The sequence below is a fragment of the Phocoena sinus genome, chromosome 2 (assembly GCF_008692025.1).
Source record: "Phocoena sinus isolate mPhoSin1 chromosome 2, mPhoSin1.pri, whole genome shotgun sequence".
Classification (NCBI taxonomy): Eukaryota; Metazoa; Chordata; class Mammalia; order Artiodactyla; family Phocoenidae; genus Phocoena; species Phocoena sinus.
Window position 1 is genome coordinate 148820499 of NC_045764.1, and position 21004 is coordinate 148841502.

At 44.1% G+C, this 21004-nt stretch overlaps 1 protein-coding gene across 3 annotated transcripts in view; it reads right to left on the reverse strand.

Moving 5' to 3' along the window:
• Nucleotides 1–21004, reverse strand: part of ZFYVE1 (zinc finger FYVE-type containing 1) — a 49296-nt gene that overhangs the window by 18116 nt on the left and 10176 nt on the right. For all 3 annotated transcript variants that reach the window (XM_032622210.1, XM_032622211.1, XM_032622212.1), the window contains exons 3-4: nucleotides 8595–9099; nucleotides 2814–3028 (exon numbers count right to left, since the gene is read on the reverse strand). In XM_032622210.1, coding sequence (XP_032478101.1) covers nucleotides 2814–3028; nucleotides 8595–9099 — 720 coding nt within the window. The remainder of the gene's footprint in view (nucleotides 1–2813; nucleotides 3029–8594; nucleotides 9100–21004) is intronic.

A 21004-nucleotide genomic window follows, 5' to 3' on the forward strand; every position in this document is an offset into this window, starting at 1 on the left:
TAAAGGTAGTTTTCTATTAGAGTGATTACCAGAGAATTAACAACTTCTAATTGAAACAAAACAACAACCAGAAAAAGACAAAAACAATTTTTTCAAGGATTTGAGTAAGTTCCAAGACCCCACAGCTCCCTGGGGAGAGCCCAAAACACATGCTTAAACAGGTAACTCCTTCCCATGCACAGAGCAGTGGGCCCACATCTCAGTACAGCACAGACCCTGCCTCAGAGAACAGAAAATACAGGAGCCAGGTAAACTCGGAGGACAGCACTTACCAAGAAGCCTCAAAACTCCAGCTGACCAGGCTCATTTTAATCACAGAAAGCTTCATGAATCATATCACTTCATAAGAATACACTATAACTCTTTTTCTCAAAAGTACCTAACAATGGGACTTCCCAGTGGCGCAGTGGTTAAGAATTCACCTGCCAGTGCAGGGGACACAGGTTCAATCCCAGGTCCAGGAAGATCCCACATGCCACAGAGCAACTAAGCCCACGCACCACAACTACTGAGCCTGCGCTCTAGAGCCCACGAGCCACAACTACTGAGCATGCGTGCCACAACTACTGAAGCCCGCGTGCCTAGAGCCCGTGCTCCACAAGAGAAGCCACTGCAATGAGAAGCCTGTGTACCGCAACGAAGAGTAGCCCCCGCTTGCCACAACTAGAGAAAGCCTGCGTGCAGCAACGAAGACCCAATGTAGCCATAAATAAATAAATAAATTTATTTTTTTTTAAGTACCTAACAAACTGGCCTGGAGTAGGACATCCAAGACACCTGAGGGTAGAATCCCTGACCACTAACTACTGCTTAGAGCACTCAGTGTCCCTGAAGGTCTTATTTAAACTTTAAGCTGGGTTAGCTTTGAGAAAATCTAAGGAACTCTAGAATCCAGCCATTGGCCTAGTCGTCAATATTCATACTTACCAGATTTTACAGCCCTTTGTATAACATAGCATGGATTCGGCCTCTTTTAAGAATGCTTGCAATACTTGGGTGTAATCTTCCACTTGACTACCTTTGAGCCATTACAATGGACAGTAGCCAATAAATCTAAGTATACTTTAACCTCAAATTCTAATTAGAAATATGTATTTCATGAATTATTCAAATATAATCATTTTTCATAGTTTTTTTCCCTTAACATTATTCACATTAGTTAACACTTATGGAACATTTACTATATACCAAGTACTTTGCTTCTTAAAGTATGCGTTCTCATTTAATCCCCTCCTCAACTCCATTAGGAACACCCTACTATTGCCCCTTTTTTACAGATGAGGAAAAAGGTCTGCAGAAGTACAATAAGGGCAAGGATTGTTGTCTATCTTATTTTCCACTGTATTCCCAGCACCTGAAACTCTACCTGGCACAAAGATTCACTCATTTATTTGTTGAATGAATGAACAAACGAAAGACAAACTAATTTCCTAAGACCAAGCAGCAGGTAAATGGCAGAAATGGGATTCCAACACAAGTCTGTCTGACTCCAAAGCCCAAGCTTTTATAGTCCATTCAGGCTGCTATAACAAAATACCACAGACTGGGTAGATTATTAACAACAGAAATTTATTCCCCACAGTTCTGCAGGCTGGAAGTCCAAGATCAGGGTGCCAGCATGGTGGCCTTCCAGTGAGGGCCTGCTTTCTGGTTCACAGATGGTGCCTTCTCACTGTGTCCTCTCTTGGTGGAAGGGGCTAGGGAGCTCTCTGGGGCTTCTTCTTTTTATTTTTTTTTAACATCTTTGTTGGAGTATAGTTGCTTTACAATGTTGTGTTAGTTTTCTTCTGTATAACAGAGTTAATCAGCCATATGTATACATATATCCCCATATCCCCTCCCTCTCACGTCTCCCTCCCTATCCCACTCTGGGGCTTCTTTTATAAGAGCACTTTTATAATGTCACTTATGAGGGCTCCATCTTGATGATCCAGTCACCTCCCAAAAGCCCTCCATCACATTGGGCATTAGGATTTCAACATATGAATTTTGGGAGGATACAAACATCCAGCCTTTACCAAGCACTATGCAAAAACCATAAACCATTTTTGAGGGGTAACTTTTCATCCACCACCCCCCCTTTTTCTTTTCAACTTTTCATTTTGATATAATTTCAAACTTGTAGAAAAGTTGCAAGAATAGTACAAGGAACTCCCATATACAATTTTCCCAGGTTCATAAATTGTTTACATTATGTCCCACTGCAAACTTTTTAAATTCAATGGATTAAGCAAATCAGCATATGCCCAAAGTCTGTTGCTGGGTAAACCAGGGCTGACCTAACTTTACGCAAAAGCACTCCTCCTATCCCTTCCAGTCTCAGGCTCTATGCCCTAACCGTCAGGGCACCCTCAAATCCCTAGCTCAAGTCTTCATGTCCACACTTGCTGTCCCTTCTCCAAATCCCACACTCCCAGCACTGCCCCAAAGGCCCTGCTCCCTCCCTGCTCCTCTGTACTCAGTCTGCAGGCATGGTGACACAGAGGTATACACAAAGCAAACTGCAAAAAAGGAAGCAGAACTGGCAGGAATTGATTTGATGAATTCCTTATAAAGAATGGTAAAATAAGGTTTTTCTCCAAGATGAGGACCTGTCACCTTTTAACCATCATCCAAGATTCTTCCATACTCGTGTTCCTGGCAAGATGAGGCCATTCAACAGGTGCAAACTCTACTCATGCCCTTCCTTTCATATATCCTCTCTTTCAAGCCCAGATTTCTAATCACTGGCATCGACAAAAGCTGGAGAATTGAGTTTTCTTACCACCCACTGGTACCCCAATGAGCAGCACTCGGGACAGAAGCCAACTGACCTTCAGGGCTTTGAAGATGACCCCCGGGTGCCGGGGAGAACGGGTGGTGTTATTCTCTAGTTGTTGCTCCAAAGCACGTCGAAGACCAGAAAAGTCTGTGGGAGGATTGTATGTCCTCGTTCCCTTGTAATGAATAGAACTGAAGGCTTCAGGGAAGCGGCCCAGCTTCCGGAACCGGTCCTGGATGAGCTTCTCGGGCACCTCAGAGGGGTGATCTGGACAAGCAGAAACAGGTATATGAACAGTGGCCTCTCTTTAAAAGAAAAAAAAAAGTCACCTGTCTTCCATTATTAAAGGGATATATATTCTGACTCTGTAAATATAAAGTACATAAACAGGCAGAACTGATCTATGCTGTTGGAATTCAGGTTACCTTTGCCTAGAAGGGAGCACAAGCTGGGACGTGGGTGCTGGTGTGTCATGATCTAGTACTGAATTCACATGTATGCTCAGCTTGTGAAAATGCATCACATATACACTTTTGATATAATGTGCACTTTTTGGTATGTATGTTACATTTCAAGGAAGTGCCTTTTTAAAAAACGTGCTCACTGTAAAAAATCCAAACATGGACTTCCCTGGTGGCTCAGTGGTTAAGAATCTGCCTGCCAACGCAGGGGACATGGGTCCGATCCCTGGTCTGGGAAGATCCCACATGCCACAGAGCAACTAAGCCAGTGCACCACAACTACTGAGCCTGAGCTCTAGTCTGTAAGCCACAACTACTGAGCATGTGTGCCACAACTACTGAAACCCACGTGCCTAGAGCCCATGCTCTGCAACGGACAAGCCACCGCAATGAGAAGCCCACACCCCACAACGAGAGTAGCTCCCGCTCGCCGCAACTAGAGAAAGCCTGCGTGCAGCAACGAAGACCCAACACAGCCAAAAGAAATAATAAATAAATTTATTTAAAAAGAAAAAAATCCAGACATGTCAAAGCATAAAAGGAAAGAAATGTACATCCTCTGCTCCCTCCTCCTCCTCATCAAAGGTAACTACAGGCCAATGTTTACACTTTCAGACTTTCTTTTCTTACTCAATTACCAACACATTTATGCAACTTGCTTTCATCACTTAATAACATACTGTAAATATGTGTCCTTGTCATGTTATACTCTGAGACATTCCTTATTCTTTTTTAACAACTACACAGTCTTCTATTCTATGGACGTATTCCACCAGTCACCTACAAACGAACATTTAAAATAAATAGCTACTTTGAAAGTGCTGGTCTTATGCTGGTGAAGCTGTGGACAAACTGCCAACGTGTGAGGGTATCAGCCTCCCCATAGTTTCACCAACATTTATCCAGAAATTTGGGGAGTAGCAGTATAAACAGATGCAAAAAATATTTTGGAGGTAAAACTTGGAAGGACTTTTAAATTTCCTTTAACAACAAAATCACTCCAATTAACACTGGAAATGTGGCTTTAGCTCATATTTAAAGGTACAGTCATCAAAGAGAAGTAGCCAAAATTCTGCAGTCAATCCCTAACCCCATCTCCTCCTGAACTCTTCCTGTGAGTCACTCTTGAAGGAAGGAGCAGCCCATCAGCAAGTGACTTCTCCCAAAGGCACCCAGAAGCCTGACCGCCTTCACTTTCTCCCAACATCAGCTCACAGCTTGCCCCTGAACAAGTAATCGCTCCCAAATGATTATGGGAGCTTGGTCTGCTCGTTTGTAAAACAGATAATTCATTTGCCTACTAACTCCCACCTAGGAATCCTCTGTCCAGAAAAAGACCAGGATCTAACAAAATCCAAAAGTCTACAAGACAGAGAAATATGTAATTATCAATTTGCTCACAATTTTGGCACCTCTCCTACCCTGCATAAACTCTGGCTGTCTTGGTTCCATCTCAAGGTTTCAGGAAACAGTGATGGTATTCCAGAAACAACTCTGGATTTAGGACTTAGAGACCTTGTTTTGAATCCAAATTTTGCAACCTGCTAGCTGGAACCTCCTTGGTTACATAACCTAAGCTGAGTTCAGTTTCTTCATCTGTAAAATATGGCTGCTGTTGACTGAGCTGAATAACAAAGATATCTTAAGTTAGCATTTATTTTTAGAAAGTGTTGGGACTTCCCTGGCAGTCGAGTGGTTAAGACTCCACACTTCCACTGCAGGGGGTGCAGGTTCGATCCCTGGTCAGGGAACTAAGATCCCACAATGCCGCGTATCGCAGCCAAAACATAAAAATAAATTTAAAAAATAAATTCTAAAAAATATTTTTTAATGTTATTTTTGTTATTCAGCATTTTTTTTTTTTTTTTGGCTGTGTCGGGTCTCCGTTGCTGCGCGTGGGCTTTTTCTAGTTGCAGCGAGCGAGGGCTACTCTTCGTTGCAGTGTGCAGGCTTCTCACTGCGGTGGCTTCTCATGTTGGGAGCACAAGCTCTAGAGCACAGGCTCAGCAGTTGTGGCGCACGGGCTTAGTTGCTCCGCGACATGTGGGATCTTCCCAGACCAGGGTTCGAACCCATGTCCCCTGCATTGGCAGGTGGATTCTTAACCACTGCGCCACCAGGGAATCCCTCACCATTTATTTTTTAAAAAACAAATAAATAAACAAACACCTAGCACAGTGCATGGCACACAGCCAAAAAAAAGTTACTTTTGAAAGGCTAGTTATTTCAAAATCCTGAACTGGAAGTTAGACCTTCCCCTCACCAAAGTTGTAAAGATCCAAAGTGGCGTAGAAATGCTGATCACAGGAGGCACCCTAAAGTCAGCATTTCCAACCCCCTCTCCTTATCTCAGAGTCACATGCTAATGAGGCTCTTCTTCCATTCCGGAATATTTAGATTTCTCATCTTCCCACTAGACCCAGGTCCTTCAGATTCTAACTCCTTAAAACAGTCCCAGTCTGTCCACTTCCCGCCTACTGCCCCTGCCCTGGCTCAGGCCCCATCACTCCTCACCTAGTACGGTGATAACCTTCTGGCCATCTCCCTGCCTCCAGGCATGCCTCTCTAGTTCATCCTGCAAAAGGCCGCAGGGGATCTTTTGAAAATACAGATCTGATCACGTAACTCTCTGCTTAGAATCCTTCAGGGGCTCTTGTCATACTTGTGACCTAAATCAAGGCCATCCACACGTGATCTGATCCCTGAGTATGTCCACTACTCCCTCCCACACCATCTATGCTTCAGACACACTGAGCCCCTTCATTCAGCAAATATCTGATGAGAGCCTACTGTGTGTCAAGCACTCATCCAGGCTCTTCAAAGGCAGCAGTGAATAAGACAGGCAAGGTTGCTGCCTTCACGGAGTTGCCATTCCAAGGGGAAAAGGCCAAAAACAAGTAAGCGAACAAACAGGATGATTTCAGACAGCGACAGGTGCCCTGATGCACATGAACAAGGTGATGCAGTAAGACTGTGACCACCAGGGTGCAGGAAGGACCACTTTAAAGGAGACACTTGGGAAAGGCTCCAATGGGGTGAGAGCTGAGATGAATCTGAAAGAGGACGGCTAACTGGGGAAAGACTGTTCCAGGCAGACAGAGTAGCATATGCAAAGATGGGAACAGAGAAAAGGCTGGTATAGCTAGCGGAGAGAGTGAAAGGGGGTAACTAGAGAAAGAGTTCAGAAACAGAGGCAGGAGGTAGAGTGAGGACACCGTAATTAGGAGTTTAGATTTTTTTTTTTTTTTTTTTTTTTGCTGCTTTAGGTCTTCATTGCTGCACATGGGCTTTCTCTAGTTGCAGCGAGCGGGGGCTACTCTTCATTGAGGTGCGCAGGCTTCTCATTGCAGTGGCTTCTTTTGTTGTGAAGCACAGGCTCTAGGCACGTGGGATTCAGTAGTTGTGGCATGCGGGCTCAGCAGTCGTGGTTCACGGGCTCTAGAGCTCAGGCTCAGTAGCTGCGCACAGGCTTAGTTGCTCCGCGACATGTGGGATCTTCCCGGACCAAGGCTCGAACCCATGTGCCCTGCATTGGCAGGCGGATTCTTAACCACTGTGCCACCAGGGAAGTCCTGGATTTTTATTTATTTATTTTTGTCTGCACTGGGTCTTTGTTGCTGTGTGCAGGCTTTCTCTAGTTGAGGTGAGTGGAGGCTACTCTTTGTTGTGGTGCACAGGCTTCTCATTGCGGTGGCTTCTCTTGTTGCGGAGCACGGGCTCCAGTAGTTGTGGCTCATGGGCTCTAGAGCACAGGCTCAGTAGTTGTGGCGCACGGGCTTAGGTGCTCCGCAGCATGTGGGATCTTCCCGGACCAGGGCTCAAACCCGTGTCGCCTACACTGGCAGGCAGCTTCTTAACCAGTGTGCCACCAGGGAAGCCCTGGATTTTATTTTGATTTAGTGGAAAGCTATTGGCAGGTTGGAAGCAAGAGTATGACATGATCTAAATTATAAATTAAGCTTTTAAAAAGCATCACTCCCCATGCTTTGTGGAGGACGCATTGAAGGGGGTGAGAATGGAATCCAGGAACTCACTGTACAACTACCTACAGTTCCCTGGACACAACGAGCTCTTCAAAATACTAGGGGTTTGCTCTTTCTGGAGCATCCTTACTCCCCTCGTCTATCTAGCCGAGTCTCTAGAGTTCAAATGTCACCTCCTCTTTCCTAGATCCCATAAGGAGGTGTAAAGGGTCCCTCTTCTGCACTCTCACAGCTCCAGGACCTACATCCACCACAGAACAGAACACGTGTGGTCTCTCCAACTAGACTATCAGCTATTCGAGGGTGGGAACTGTTTTTTGTTTTTCAGCTTGGGGCCCCAGTGCTCAGCACATGACATTGTGCACTTAACAGACTTTGTTGACTGAATGAACGTCAATAATGTAACTGTTTTAGGGGCCCACACTACCGTCCCTACCTGCATCCAATCACTGTCACTGCACCTGCTCCCTCACCCTCCCACTCAGGTGATGCTCTTGCTTCCCACTTCCTTAAGAAAATAGAAACAATGAGACAACTTCCACACACACATCCACCACATCTACCTACTTAGCAGTAACCATGTCCATATAATCTACCTTCTCTCCTGCTGTTATGGATGAACTGTCCATGCCCCTAAGGTCAACCCTCCACCTGTACATCACTCCTGCTCTCTCTCTTACATCTGCACTTCTTCTTTTCTAGTGAATCATTCCCATCAGTACACAAGGATCTGCAATACCTCACATCTTAAATTTTTAAAAAGGGAAAACTCGGGCTTCCCTGGTGGCGCAGTGGTTGAGAGTCCGCCTGCCGATGCAGGGGACACGGGTTCGTGCCCTGGTCTGGGAAGATCCCACATGCTGCAGAGCGGCTGGGCCCGTGAGCCATGGCCGCTGAGCCTGCGCGTCTGGAGCCTGTGCTCCGCAACAGGAGAGGCCACAGCAGTGAGAGGCCCGCGTACCACAAAAAAAAAAAAAAAAAAAAGGGAAAACTCCTTGAAGTCCCAAATCAGCCTCCAGCTATCACTTCATTTGTCTGCTTCCCTTTATAGAAAGAACTCTTTGAAAGAGGTGAATATACAACCTTAAGTTTTCTCCTTCTGTTCTCTTGATCCCACTCTGATTAGGCTTTCATGCCCACCATCCCTGGGAAACAGTCTTATCCAGATTCCCAAGGACTCTAACCCGCCAAAGCCAACAGGTAATTCTCAATCCACATCCTGATCATGAGCAGATTCTGACGTGGCTAATCACTCCACCGCTCTTGAGATACTTCCTTATGTCTTGCCCAAGCAGAAATTTTTCTGGGCAATCTACCACCACCAAGTTGCTACTGCAGCCCGATGCACCCAGGGAGGTCAATGTGTGACACGGTACCCCATCTACTCACCAGAGCCTAGCAGCTGAGTATGCACAGTCTCGTGGAAAATGATAACAGCAGGGCCCAGGGTGGACAGGGGGACATCCAGGCCACAGCGGGCAGTGGTAGCCTTGAGCTCCTTGGTGAAGTGCTTCAGGTAAGCTTCTGAGGCGTCCCCAAGGAACTTGAAGAGGTCATTGTGCAGCCGGTCTGCGTGAGTTCGATAGATGACGAGATCTGAGATGGCCAGGACCTTAAGCAGCAGCCGTGTTCTCTGGCTTAGGTTCACTGTAGCCCCCAAGAGCCCTTCTGTGTCTATCACTGCTACTTTGTGGACTGGGTCATATGCTGCCCACACTCCCACAGTGCAGGACTCCTGGGCAGGGGAGGTTTTGAAGACTTCCCGGCCATAAAAGAAAGTGTGGTTGAGGGTATGAGACTTCCCATCCCCAGTATTTCCAAAAATGGAAACCACTTTCAGATGCTGATCAGGTTTGCAGTCCAATTTCCTAATAAAGTCCTCTTCATTTGTTACCTTCCCAAAAAAAGGAAAAAACAAAAAAGACAATGAAATATGGAAACTGCAAAATAGCTAGAAACACCTGCAAGAAGAACAAGTGCTTCCCAGGGCCCCTTGATTGACTTGTCAAGGTGGCAAGGAAAAGAAGTCCCAGGATAAAAGCCTCTCACCCAGCACTTACCCCTAGCAAACAGCTAACGGGAACTTTTAAAGCCTCAGTCAGTATAAGAACTTAGTGTTCATGAAAGAGCCAAAACTATAAACTCTTAGAAGAAGACATAGGAGGCAATTTTATGACCATGGATTAGGCAATGGCTTCTTAGATATGACACCAAAAGCAATACAACAAAAGAAAAAATAGATAAAATGAACTTCATCAAAATTAAAAGCTTTTATTCTGCAAAGGATTCCATCAAGTGAAAAGACAACCCAAAGAATGGGAAAAATATTTGCAAATCACATATCTGATAAGGGACTAGTGGTCCAGGATACAGAAATAATTCCTATAACTCAACAAGAAAAAAATAACCTAATTAAATATTAAGCAAAAAATCTGCATAGACATTTCTCCAAAGAAGATATATAAATGGTCAATAAACACATGAAAAGATGCTCAACACCACAGTCATCAGGGAAATGCAAATCAAAACCACAACGAGATATCCCTTCACACCCACTAGGATGGCTATGATCAAAAAGATAATAGCAAGTTTTGGTGAGAATATGGAGAAATTTCAATGCTCATACACTGCTGGTGAGAATGTTAAATGGCACAGCCACTCTGGAAAACAGTATGGCAGCTTCTCAAAAAGTGAAACATAGACTTACCATATGTCTCAGTAGTTCCACTCCTAGGTATAAACCAAGAGAACGAAAAACACATGTCCACACAAAACTTGAACATGAATGTTCATAGCACTATTATCCATAATAGCCAAAGGTGGAAACAAGCCACATGTCCATCAACTGATGAATGGATAAACAAAATGTGGTATATCATACAATGAAATATTATTCAACCATAAAAAGGAAGTACTGATACATGCTACAACGTGGATGAACCTTAAAAACATTATATTAAGTGAAAGAAGCCGGACACAAAATGTTACACATTCTATAATTCCATTTATATGAAATGTCCACTACAGGCCAATTCATAGAGACAGAAAGTATGTTAGTGGTTGCCAGAGGCTAGGGGAAGCAGGAATAGCGAGTGACTGCTAATGGCACAGGGTTTCTATCTGGGGTGATGAAAATGTTCTGGAATTAGATAGTGCTAAGGGCTGTACAACTTTATAAATATACTAAAAACACTGAACTGTAGAATTGTACACTTTAAAAGGATGACAAATACATGGTATGTGAATTACATCTAAATAAAACTGTTTAAAAAAAAGAAGAAGAACTTATTAGTCAAATTTTATCCATCCATAATTCCTTTGTACAGTTTAAAGAACACTGCAGTCCTTGTAAAAAGTCAGGCCAGGGGACTTCCCTGGTGGTCCAGTGGGTAAGACTGCACACTCCCAATACAGGAGGCCGAGGTTCAATCCCTGGTTGGGGAACTAGATCCCGCATGCATGCTGCAACTAAGAAGTCCTCGTGCCACCATGAAGATCCCATGTGCTGCAACTAAGACCCGGCACAGCATGAATGTGTGAATGAATGAATAAATAAATAAATCTTTAAAAAAAAAAAAAAGTCATGCCAGGAAGGAAGAGACCTGGTGCCAGTGAGATACCAGACTGCAGCTCCAGAAAGATGCTCACCGTCTCTAACTCTTATAATACAGAACCCCGGGGTCAAAGCTCCTAATTCAAATAGGCAGTGTTCTACTCCAGCTAAAGGAGTGATGAACTTTTACACCTAGCATCCTCCAGCCACAAGAGAAAAAACACTGCTGTCAATGTCACTGTCACTGTCCTTGTTCTGTCATTAACACGGTTCAGCTGGGAACTACATCGCCTAGAATCCCTTTCCCCCTACGATTCTGGGTTACAGCTGGCCAAAGAGGAACGTGCATAAAATCTGGAAGGCAGAAGTGAAGGGCTGGCCATCCCTTTCTGAAGGTCTTTTCACAGTCAGATATAGTACAAGTCATAATCAGAGGGGCCCTGTCAGTTCTCCGGCTGGATTCCCCAGGTCCCAAATCTTTTCTGTGTGTATTTTTGTTCCAAAGGCTCACACCTGCAACTCTTCTTCAGAGGCCGGTTATCAGGCTACTAGAGTTAGTCAAAATCACCTGGGAGTTTACAGCCCCTGAGGGTGACCCTTGGAAATGACCTATGGCTGCAAACATCACGAAAGCTATGAGGCCACTCACGTGCCAGAGCTCCCCCGGGGGGCCAGGCTGGAGTGGCCTTTGGAGGCCTGGTTGCATCCTGCCTACACCACCCACAATAAGTCACTCACACAGGACCCTGATTCTCAAGAGTCTGCTGGTTTGATAAAGAGAAGTTAGAGAAATGTAGACAGACCGCTGGGTGTGATAATATGATGTCTTCATTTCTCATAACTCATCAAGATGGTAAACCACTCATTATTCTATTAATAACATCACTACTGCTATGTTAATAGCCTTAATGTTAATGATAATATTAATAATTTCATTTACTGAATGCCCACTGCAGTGACAGTGCCCTTCACTAGATCCATGAGGGCAGAACTGAGTCTATCTTTACATCCCTAGTACTTCAGACACAGCCTGGCACATAAGAGGAGTTCGATATCTAGTTACTGAATGAATGAATGCCAGGCACCTTGCTAGGTACTTTAACCACTTTTCTCCACCTTGTATCTTCCACGGGGCTTAACACACAGCAGCATTTGATAATGGGCTCACTGATCTCCCAAGCAACCGAGAGGAACAAGAAGTTACACAGAACAGCCCATTCTGGACTGGTGTCACTCAGTCAGCCTTGTTCCAAGCTGCTAAGCTGGACACAAAAGAAACAAAACAAAATCTCCATAAACCACTACCAGCAAGGAGTCAGATAAGGTCAGAGGGCCGGCTGCAAGAGCCATAAAACAGTCCTGGGGAAGAAGACTCAGCCCAGGAGTTTTCTCCCCTGGAAATCTACTCCTTCATGAATCTGTTACCCAAAAAACAACAACTGCTATCCAGGATACTCAAGAATGGGCACCTGAAAAGGGGCCTGTAGGAGCCGTTAGGTACAGAATTAAGTGTCTCAAGATTCATATTGATTAAGTACCACCAAATGACATACATAATATATAGAAATAGCTCATTCGAGTCAGCATTTGGGGATACTACTTTGGAATCAGGTGTCCTGGGGTATGTTAAACATACAAGTTCATGTGTTGGGCATGTGCAGATGGGTCCAGTGCAAAGAATTCTGGGAGGTGGAGCTCAAACCTCAGGCCGATTTTTCTACCAAGGAGCCCTAGATGATCATTTAATATGCACTGATAGCACTTTTTCACATGTAAAATGAGGATACAACCATCTTTGCCTCCCCTGACTGGGTATTGGCTGCTAATCAAATCAACAGATAAATGAGAAAATGCCTGGCAAACTGAAACCATGCTTCATTTTTCCTTCTGCATCTCACATTATTTTGCTCCCTGTTACGCTATTCAATTCATCCTTACCCTGTGGGCATTTTCCCCTGAGCCAGGAAGGAGAGAACAGCCTAGGTGGTAGCAAGACTGGTTTTCAATCAGGGGAGGAGAAGATCAAGAAAAGATAAGAAGGACTTCCCTGGTGGCACAGTGGTTAGGAAGTGGTTAAGAATCTGCCTGCCAATGCAGGGGACACGGGCTCAATCCCTGGTCCAGGAAGATCACACATGCCGCAGAGCAACTGAGTCCGTCCACCACAACTACTGAGCCTGCGCTCTAGAGTCCACGAGCCACAACTACTGAAGCCCACATGCCACAACTACTGAAGCCCGTGTGCCTAGAGCCCATGCTCCGCAACAAGAGAAGCCACAGCAATGAGAAATGAGACATGTTGGAAATGGTCCTCGGCCCTTACATAACAGCAAAAGCAGGAGCAACACCCCAAAGCCGCTCCTCCCCAACCTCCGCCTTCAGTCCTCCTCCAGCTTGCGTGGACCTCAGGCAAGTCAGAAACACCCAATTCCACTCCCATCTTTGCCACTATGTGGCCTTGGAAAAGCTACTTAACTACTGAAGCCTCAGGGAAATGAGATAATAACAGATACTACTGAAAGGACTAAATGATAAAGCACACAAAGGGCACAGCACAACGCCTGGCAGCAGTAGGCACTTGATGAATATCACTCATTATCTGTAAAGATGAGGCCACTGGGAAAGCCTCCAGGGGCACGGCAGCAGCACCAGCAGCGCCTCGGGCCTGCTTGTGGCTCTGAAGTTGCTCATCCAGGGACTAAAGTAGCCAATGTGGTGAGATCTAAACTGTTCTATCTGAAAATGAAAGATCTCACTGCTTGCTCCCGATAGCTCCTTTCCACTCCCCGTAAGCAAAGCAACATAGTGTTATTAATACTGACTTTATAGCTGACTCTTAGTCAAGGTACTATCTAATATCATATCCATCTTGAAGAAACCAAACAGTACACCCCTCTCTCTATCACTGTCTCACCCACGAAGCTTTTCACTTTGTGTAGAGTTCCAAGGAGAGTTTCTAAAATGAAATGTAACAGTACTCGATCATCTCCACTCTTCCAATTCAGAGTTCAAAGCAGTTTACAGCAGTGCAAAGTCAACCTCTGCCCCAAGCAGGCAATGGGAATGATGACAGTCTCCCTCAAGAAATTCCTTCTTAGGGACTTCCCTGGTGGTACAGTGGTTAAGAATCTGCCTGCCACTGCAGGGAACACGGGTTCAACCCTGGTCCGGGAAGATCCCACATGCCGTGGAGCAACTAAGCCCATATGCCACAACTACTTAGCCTGAGCTCTAGAGCCTGTGTGCCACAACTACTGAGCCTGCATGCCACAACTACTGAAGCCTGTGCCCCGCAACAAGGGAAGCCACCGCAATGAGAAGCCCACACACCGCAACAAAGAATAGCCCCCGCTCACCTCAACTAAAAAAGACTGTGCGCGGCAACGAAGACCCAACACAGCCAAAAATAAATAAAGTAAATAAATTTAAAAAACAGAAATTCCGTCTTAGCCATCAGAGAATTATTCCAAGAAGAATGACCACATGGGCTTTGTTCTGAGGAGGCCTTGGAAGGGAAAAGCAAGAGATGGGATAGAAACTGAAGTAAAAAGCCTTAGAAAGAAGGAAGTTCAACAGAGCACAGAGACTAAAAGTTAAACTCCAAAGACACCGGCAAACACTCCAAAGCAAAGAAGCTCCGCACTGAGGTCCTTTCAGTTCTGGTCTCTCTGGGTGAAAAGGATCTGATTTGTACCAACGACAATCAGACAGTCCTCTAAATTTTTATGGTGTTCCCTTAGCTGAGGGCAAAAATCAGCTCCTTCCCCAAAGTAATGCAAAGGGCTAAGGGAAGCGTGGCTGCTCCCCACCACAACCTAAGGCTCATGATAAATCCCACCCCCAAGCCAACGAAGACAATTTTATCTCTCTCCACTGAGATTCTAAAATTAATCTCAATTAATAAATTATTCCCAAAGTTAAGTCCCCACTAATTACTTTTATGTGATGGTCTGTGGGTTATTCTCCTTTCATTTCGTTTTTGCCTGAGTTCAGAGGAAGAGACAGAACCCAAAGAAACCAAAACAGATTCTTGATCTTATCAGAACTGGGACCACTATTCCAGAAGGAAACTAAAACTTGATTACTTCATTTAATCTGTAGACAAAAAAAAGTTGCCTGCCATTTCAGTAAACAAAGAATGCTGCCTGCCATCCTGGTAAACAACAAATGTTGCCCCCATCAAGCCATGAGTCACTGCAGCCACCCCTCCCCCCCTCCCCCCATGGTTCACCCTGAGGGGGATTCAGGATGGAGAAAAACAGGATACTGACCCTAGATAGTGAAGATGTATATCAAAGGAATAATTTCAGTGAGCCCAGACTCTTGCATGTTCCCATACACAGAAAAGCACTAAAATCATTAACTTGAGGTGTCTGTTCTTTGTGATTAGCAGTAATCTTTTGATGTTGGACAACAAGGTTTTTGGCGGGGGTTTTCCCAGCAAAAACTCCCATATATCCTGGCTCCTCCCTTAACCCCTATGAAACAGTTCCTCAGAGCCATCTAAGAGGCTGTAGCCCAGGCTATAGTCCTCAGTAAGGTCACGGAGTAAAACATAATTCTCAGCTTTTAGGTTGTGTGTTTTTTTTTCAGTCCGCAAGTCAACAGACATGTATCAAGCTTCATCTAGTGTCTGGCACTGACCTAATGATGTTAGACCAGCACAAGTATAGAATTTAGGTAACATTTTCCTTCTTCTGTGGGAAGGAAAGGAGAAGCGGGAAGTGAGGGAACTCAAACTCCAGCCAATGATTTAAGTCCATGGCCTAATTTTCAGGCAGAATTTTACTTAAACAGTGTCATACAGATCAGTAGCCACTCCATTTTTAAAGTCCAAAACGAAAGGAGGTTCCATTCCAATAGCAAACTCCTACTGCCAGAAAGTTCTAGTAAGCCTGTTTCCCCCAACCCAACTAGTTCAGAAAATTACCTTTCATTCTATCCTCAAAGGAGTGTATATTTTTGTGTTTATCCATGTATGTGTCAATAGAGTTTCATGTTAAAACAACTGTTTCTCAATCAAATGTTTTCTTAAGACCGCTGAAGTCACAAGATGAGCATTGCAAACACATGGAGCACATCTGATAAGGGCAAAGATCACTTTCTTCCATTCCAGTGTCCCCAAAGAGTTCCATTACTTGAGAGGTCAGGAATTCTCCTACCATGTCTTCTAACTACCAGTGGTGCTTCTGACACATAGCCTCACAGCGCTGCCTGCAGCTCCCCTCCTCCTCTAGCAGGAAAGAGAAATGTTTCTGTGTAGAGATGACCCACAAAATAAATTTTTCTAAAAGGGTCATTTTTAGCACCATGGTCAGTTTCTTTGACTTCACCCATCTCACCCAGTTCAGCTCTCCATTTATATCTCCATAAAAAGCTTTCCAAAGCCATGCTGAATTCTGAGGACAGACTGGAAATACCAAGTCATCCTCCAGATCCACGTCATCCTCAAGGGACTCTTCCAAGGAGCTTCCAGATGGAAGATGGAGGCCCCCTTTTACGTGGCATAGCATACCCATATCTGGCCAGCTATAAAAACAGACACAAGCTCTGGTAAAGGCTCTAGGACCTAGCAGTAACACCACCAGGCTAGACAGAAGACAAGAGCTGAGCACAGGGAACTATATTCAATATCCTATAATAAACTCCAATGGAAAAATTTTTTTAATTTTTTAAAAAGAAAGAGCTAGGCCATCATCAAAAACTCTAGAAACAATAAACGCTGGAGAGCGTGTGGAGAAAAGGGAACCCTCCTGCACTGTTGGTGGAAATGTAAATTGATACAGCCACTATGGAGAACAGTATGGAGGTACCTTAAAAAACTAAAAATAGAACTACCATATGACCCAGCAATCCCACTACTGGGCACATACCCTGAGAAAACCATAATTCAAAAAGATACATGTACCACAATGTTCACTGCAGCACTATTTACAATAGCCAGGATATGGAAACAAACTAAATGTCCATCAACAGATGAATGGATAAAGATGTGGCACATATACACAATGGAATATTACTCAGTCATAAAAAATAACGAAATTGAGTTACTTGTAATGAGATGGATGGACCTAGAGTCTGTCATACAGAGTAAACTAAGTCAGAAAGAGAAAAACAAATACCATATGCTAACACATATGCATGGAATCTAGAAAAATGGTACTGATGAACCTAGTGACACAGCAGGAATAAAGATGCAGACGTAGAGAACAGACTTGAGAACACAGGGGGGAAGGGGAGAATGGGACGAAGTGAGAGAGTGGCATGGACATATATACACTACCAAATGCAAAATAGATATCTAGTGGGAAGCAGCTGCACAGCACAGGGAGATCAGCTCAATGCTCTGTGACTACCTAGAGGGGTGGGATAGGGAGGGTGGGAGGGAGGCTCAAGAGGGAGGGAATATGGGGATATATGTATACATATAGCTGATTCACTTTGTTGTACAGCAGAAGCTAACACAACATTGTAAAGCAATTATACTCCAATAAAGATGTTAAAAAAAAAAAGAAAGAAAGAGCTAGGTTCAGATCCACCTCTACCTGGATCACACTATGGACAATTTACTCAACCCTTGCTCACAGCCTCCATTCCTCACCCACCAACTCTGATAACATTTTCCCATTATTCCTGGTTCCGAGCTTCCCACTACAATGTACTCCAGGCTGGCAAGGGTCTGGGCCATGTTGTTCACCGCTGTAGCCCTAGCACAGAGCCTGACACATAACAGGAAATTTACACTTATTTGTTAAAAGAATGAATGGACACAGCACAGAATGTCTAAATGCTATATTCCCTCTGGGGAAGGGAACAGCATAGTGTTACCATTAAGGGTCCAATCTGCCTCGACCACTCACTGACTTCAGAATAAAGAAGTTATTTAACTTCTCTGGGCCTCTGTTTTCTCTCCTGTAAAATGAGGATAACAACGCAATCTACTTTACAGGGTCACTGTGAGGATTAAGTGAGTTATTAATGCACATCAAGCACTCAGCACAGTGGAAGCGTGCAGGAAATGTGAGAGAAGTGCTGACTGACATTACTGCTGCAGTTGCCCGAGTCTGCCTCTAGGCCACACTCGTCACCACCACCGCAGAATTTCATTACTTTATCGATCCCAAGCAAAAACCCTCCTGAGGGAAGGTTTCCAATAAGTGCCTCATTAAAGAATCAGGGATAATGGGACAAGGAAGAAATTTACTCAACACATGCCACTCCCTCCCTCAAAAGGATGTATATTTTCAATTAAAAAAAAAAAAGCTGTTAGGACTTCCCTGGTGGCGCAGTGGTTAAGAAACCGCCTGCCAATGCAGGGGACACAGGTTTGAGCCCCGCTCCAGGAAGATCCCACATGCCGCAGAGCAACTAAGCCCGTGCGCCACAACTACTGAGCCTGTGCTCTGGAGCCCACGAGCCACAACACTGAAGCCCAGGCGCCTAGAGCCCGTGCTCCGCAACAAGAGAAGCCACCGCAATGAGAAACCCGCGCACTACAACAAAGAGTAGCCCCTGCTTGCCGCAACTAGAGAAAGCCCACACGCAGCAATGAAGACCCAATGCAACCAAAAATAAATTTTTTTTAAAAAGCTGTTATAAGATTGCATAATACATATATTACGCATAAGAAAGCATTCAGTCTTCATAACAATGAAGTCACATGATTCCAAGAATTATTAGTACACTAGAGACTCCCTAAAGTGCCTTTCTCACAGTTTATGTTGAAGATCTTAATAGATGACACAGCTTTATAAGGAGATCTTTGATGTCTGAGGTGGACACTGAAAGGGGCCTGGTTTCTGTTCTACATGGAATGTGATAGTGGAGCCCTGGTGAAGTAACAGTATAGCATATAACTAAGTAACAATAGTAACCACTCCAGCATTATCACCCTCCTCTGAATTTCCACAATGGCCTCTCTGTACTGCTCTGAGGTCATTCACCTTATTTCTTTTTTTTTTTTAATTTATTTATTTATTTTATTTTTGGCTGTGTTGGGTCTTCGTTGCTCTGTGTGGGCTTTCTCTAGTTGCAGCGAGCAGGGGCTACTCTCCGTTGTGGTGTGCGAGCTTCTCATTGCGATGGCTTCTCGTGTTGCGGAGCACGGGCTCTAGGCGCATGGGCTTTAGTAGTCGTGGCTCGCAGGCTCAGTAGTTGTGGCTCACGGGCTCTAGAGCGCGGGCTCAGTAGTTGTGGTGCATGGGCTTAGTTGCTCTGAGGCATGTGGGATCTTCCCGGACCAGGGCTGGAACCCATGTCCCCTGCATTGGCAGGCGGACTCCTAACCACTGCACCACCAGGGAAGCCCCACCTTACGTCTATGTATTTGGTTGTCGTGGTTGTTGTTGCTCACCGAGCAGCTTGTGGGACCTCAGTTCCCCGACCAGGGATCAAACCGGGGTCAACGGCAGTGGAAGCCCAAGTCTTAACAACTGGACCGCCAGAGAATTCCCTGTGTATTTGCTTTCTATTACCACTCGACTGTCCTCTCCTCAAGGGCGAGTTCAGTGTCTTAGTGCCACTTTCTATCTGCCTCAGTTGTCAGCACATTGTAGGCACTCATTAAATGTTTGCTAAATAATGATTAAACTGATTTATTCTCATTAATGCATTTTATTCATTCAACAAATATTATTTGAGTGCCTACCATATGCCAAACACTAGATGAGGATGAACAGAAGGGGAAAAAAATCACTGTCTGATCAAAATGTTCTAAAATTGACTGTGATGATGGGTGCATAGATCTGTGAATATACTAAAAGCCATTAAACTGTACACTTCAAACGGGTGAATCGTATGGTATGTGAATTGTATCTCAATAAAACTATTTTTGAAAAAAGTAAATGCAACCTTAAAAAGGATTGAGATACTAGTGGCTTTCTTCTATTGTAAAATTAAGATAAAATTGTATACTTTTCTGTAGTTCTGTATTTTCAGTATTTTAACATGATAAGTCTATGCTATTTTTATAATTGGAAAATAATAAACATTGTATAAAAAAGACACAAAAATAACCCACTGCCCTCTGGGATGGACTACTTAACAGGCACAGGGTTTTCTTTTGGGATGATGACAATGTTTTAGAACTAGACAGAGGTGGTAGCTGCACGACACTGTGAATATACCAAATACCAATGAACTGTTCGCTTTAAAATGGTTAATTTTATGTTACATGAATTATACCCCAATAAAAAAAAAAATCACTGTCCTCATAAAGCTTACATTGTAATGGAGAGAAGAAAGACAATAATCAAACAATATATATGGTATACAAAATGTCCATCGACAGTGAGTGAAGATATCACGGTATATCCACACAATGGAACAAATTACTGGCCACAAGGACCAGAAAGGTGTGCAGAAAGAATTACAGGATTCTCAAACAGCCTCTACTCAGAGACAAGTACAAAAGACAGTGGGGCTTTCCCAGGAATGAAAGCCTCTGCCATCCCTCCCCAGTCTTGCTTAACCGCTGAATTTTCATTTTAAAGTATTTTTCACAGAGATTACTCAAACCAATAAGGCATATAATTGACACTCGATAAATGTTTATGACTGCTGTTGAGTGATACTTGTAAACTGAATTAAGCTCTTTGAAAGAAAAGGTTATGAGAGATTATGGAAAACAGTTTAGCCATGTAGATGACATATTCGCCAGGCGGGAGAATGGGCTGAGAAGTAGAGGAATTTCTAGAATACTCTATGACTACTGAATTGCTCGGGATTATGTTCTCTCTTAACTTGAACCTGGGGTGTCTGTGTCTACATGCCAGAATCAGGCTCTGTCTGTTCTCTTCCAGTACTCTAACATCTAGAGTCAAATTCCCTGGGAAGGACAACAATAATCCAGTCAACAAGTAGAAGAAAATCAGGAAGGAGGAAAAAAAATTCCAGAAGCTACCAGAAAACAGATCATCCTCCAGTGAAGTCAAGCCAGAGGTCAGGTGCTTACGTATGGTGGGTATACATACTTCTCTGCCCAAGGACACCAAGCTAACCTCACAAACTTGTCAAAGAGAGCCTCTTAATTACTGGCCAAAAGCCATTGAAAAGAGGGGCAAAATGAACAAAACATCCTCCAGGGAAACATCCACCCTTTCCTGCCTCCAAAAGTTCCTCTGTGTCCCTTCCCATAGGTGTTTCCAATTCTTCTTGCCTGGAACTTTCTACATTCTTGTTTTCTTTCCCTCCTTTGTGGTCTCGCCCATTAGCTTTCCTCTGGTTGCCCCTCACTGATCAAATGTGC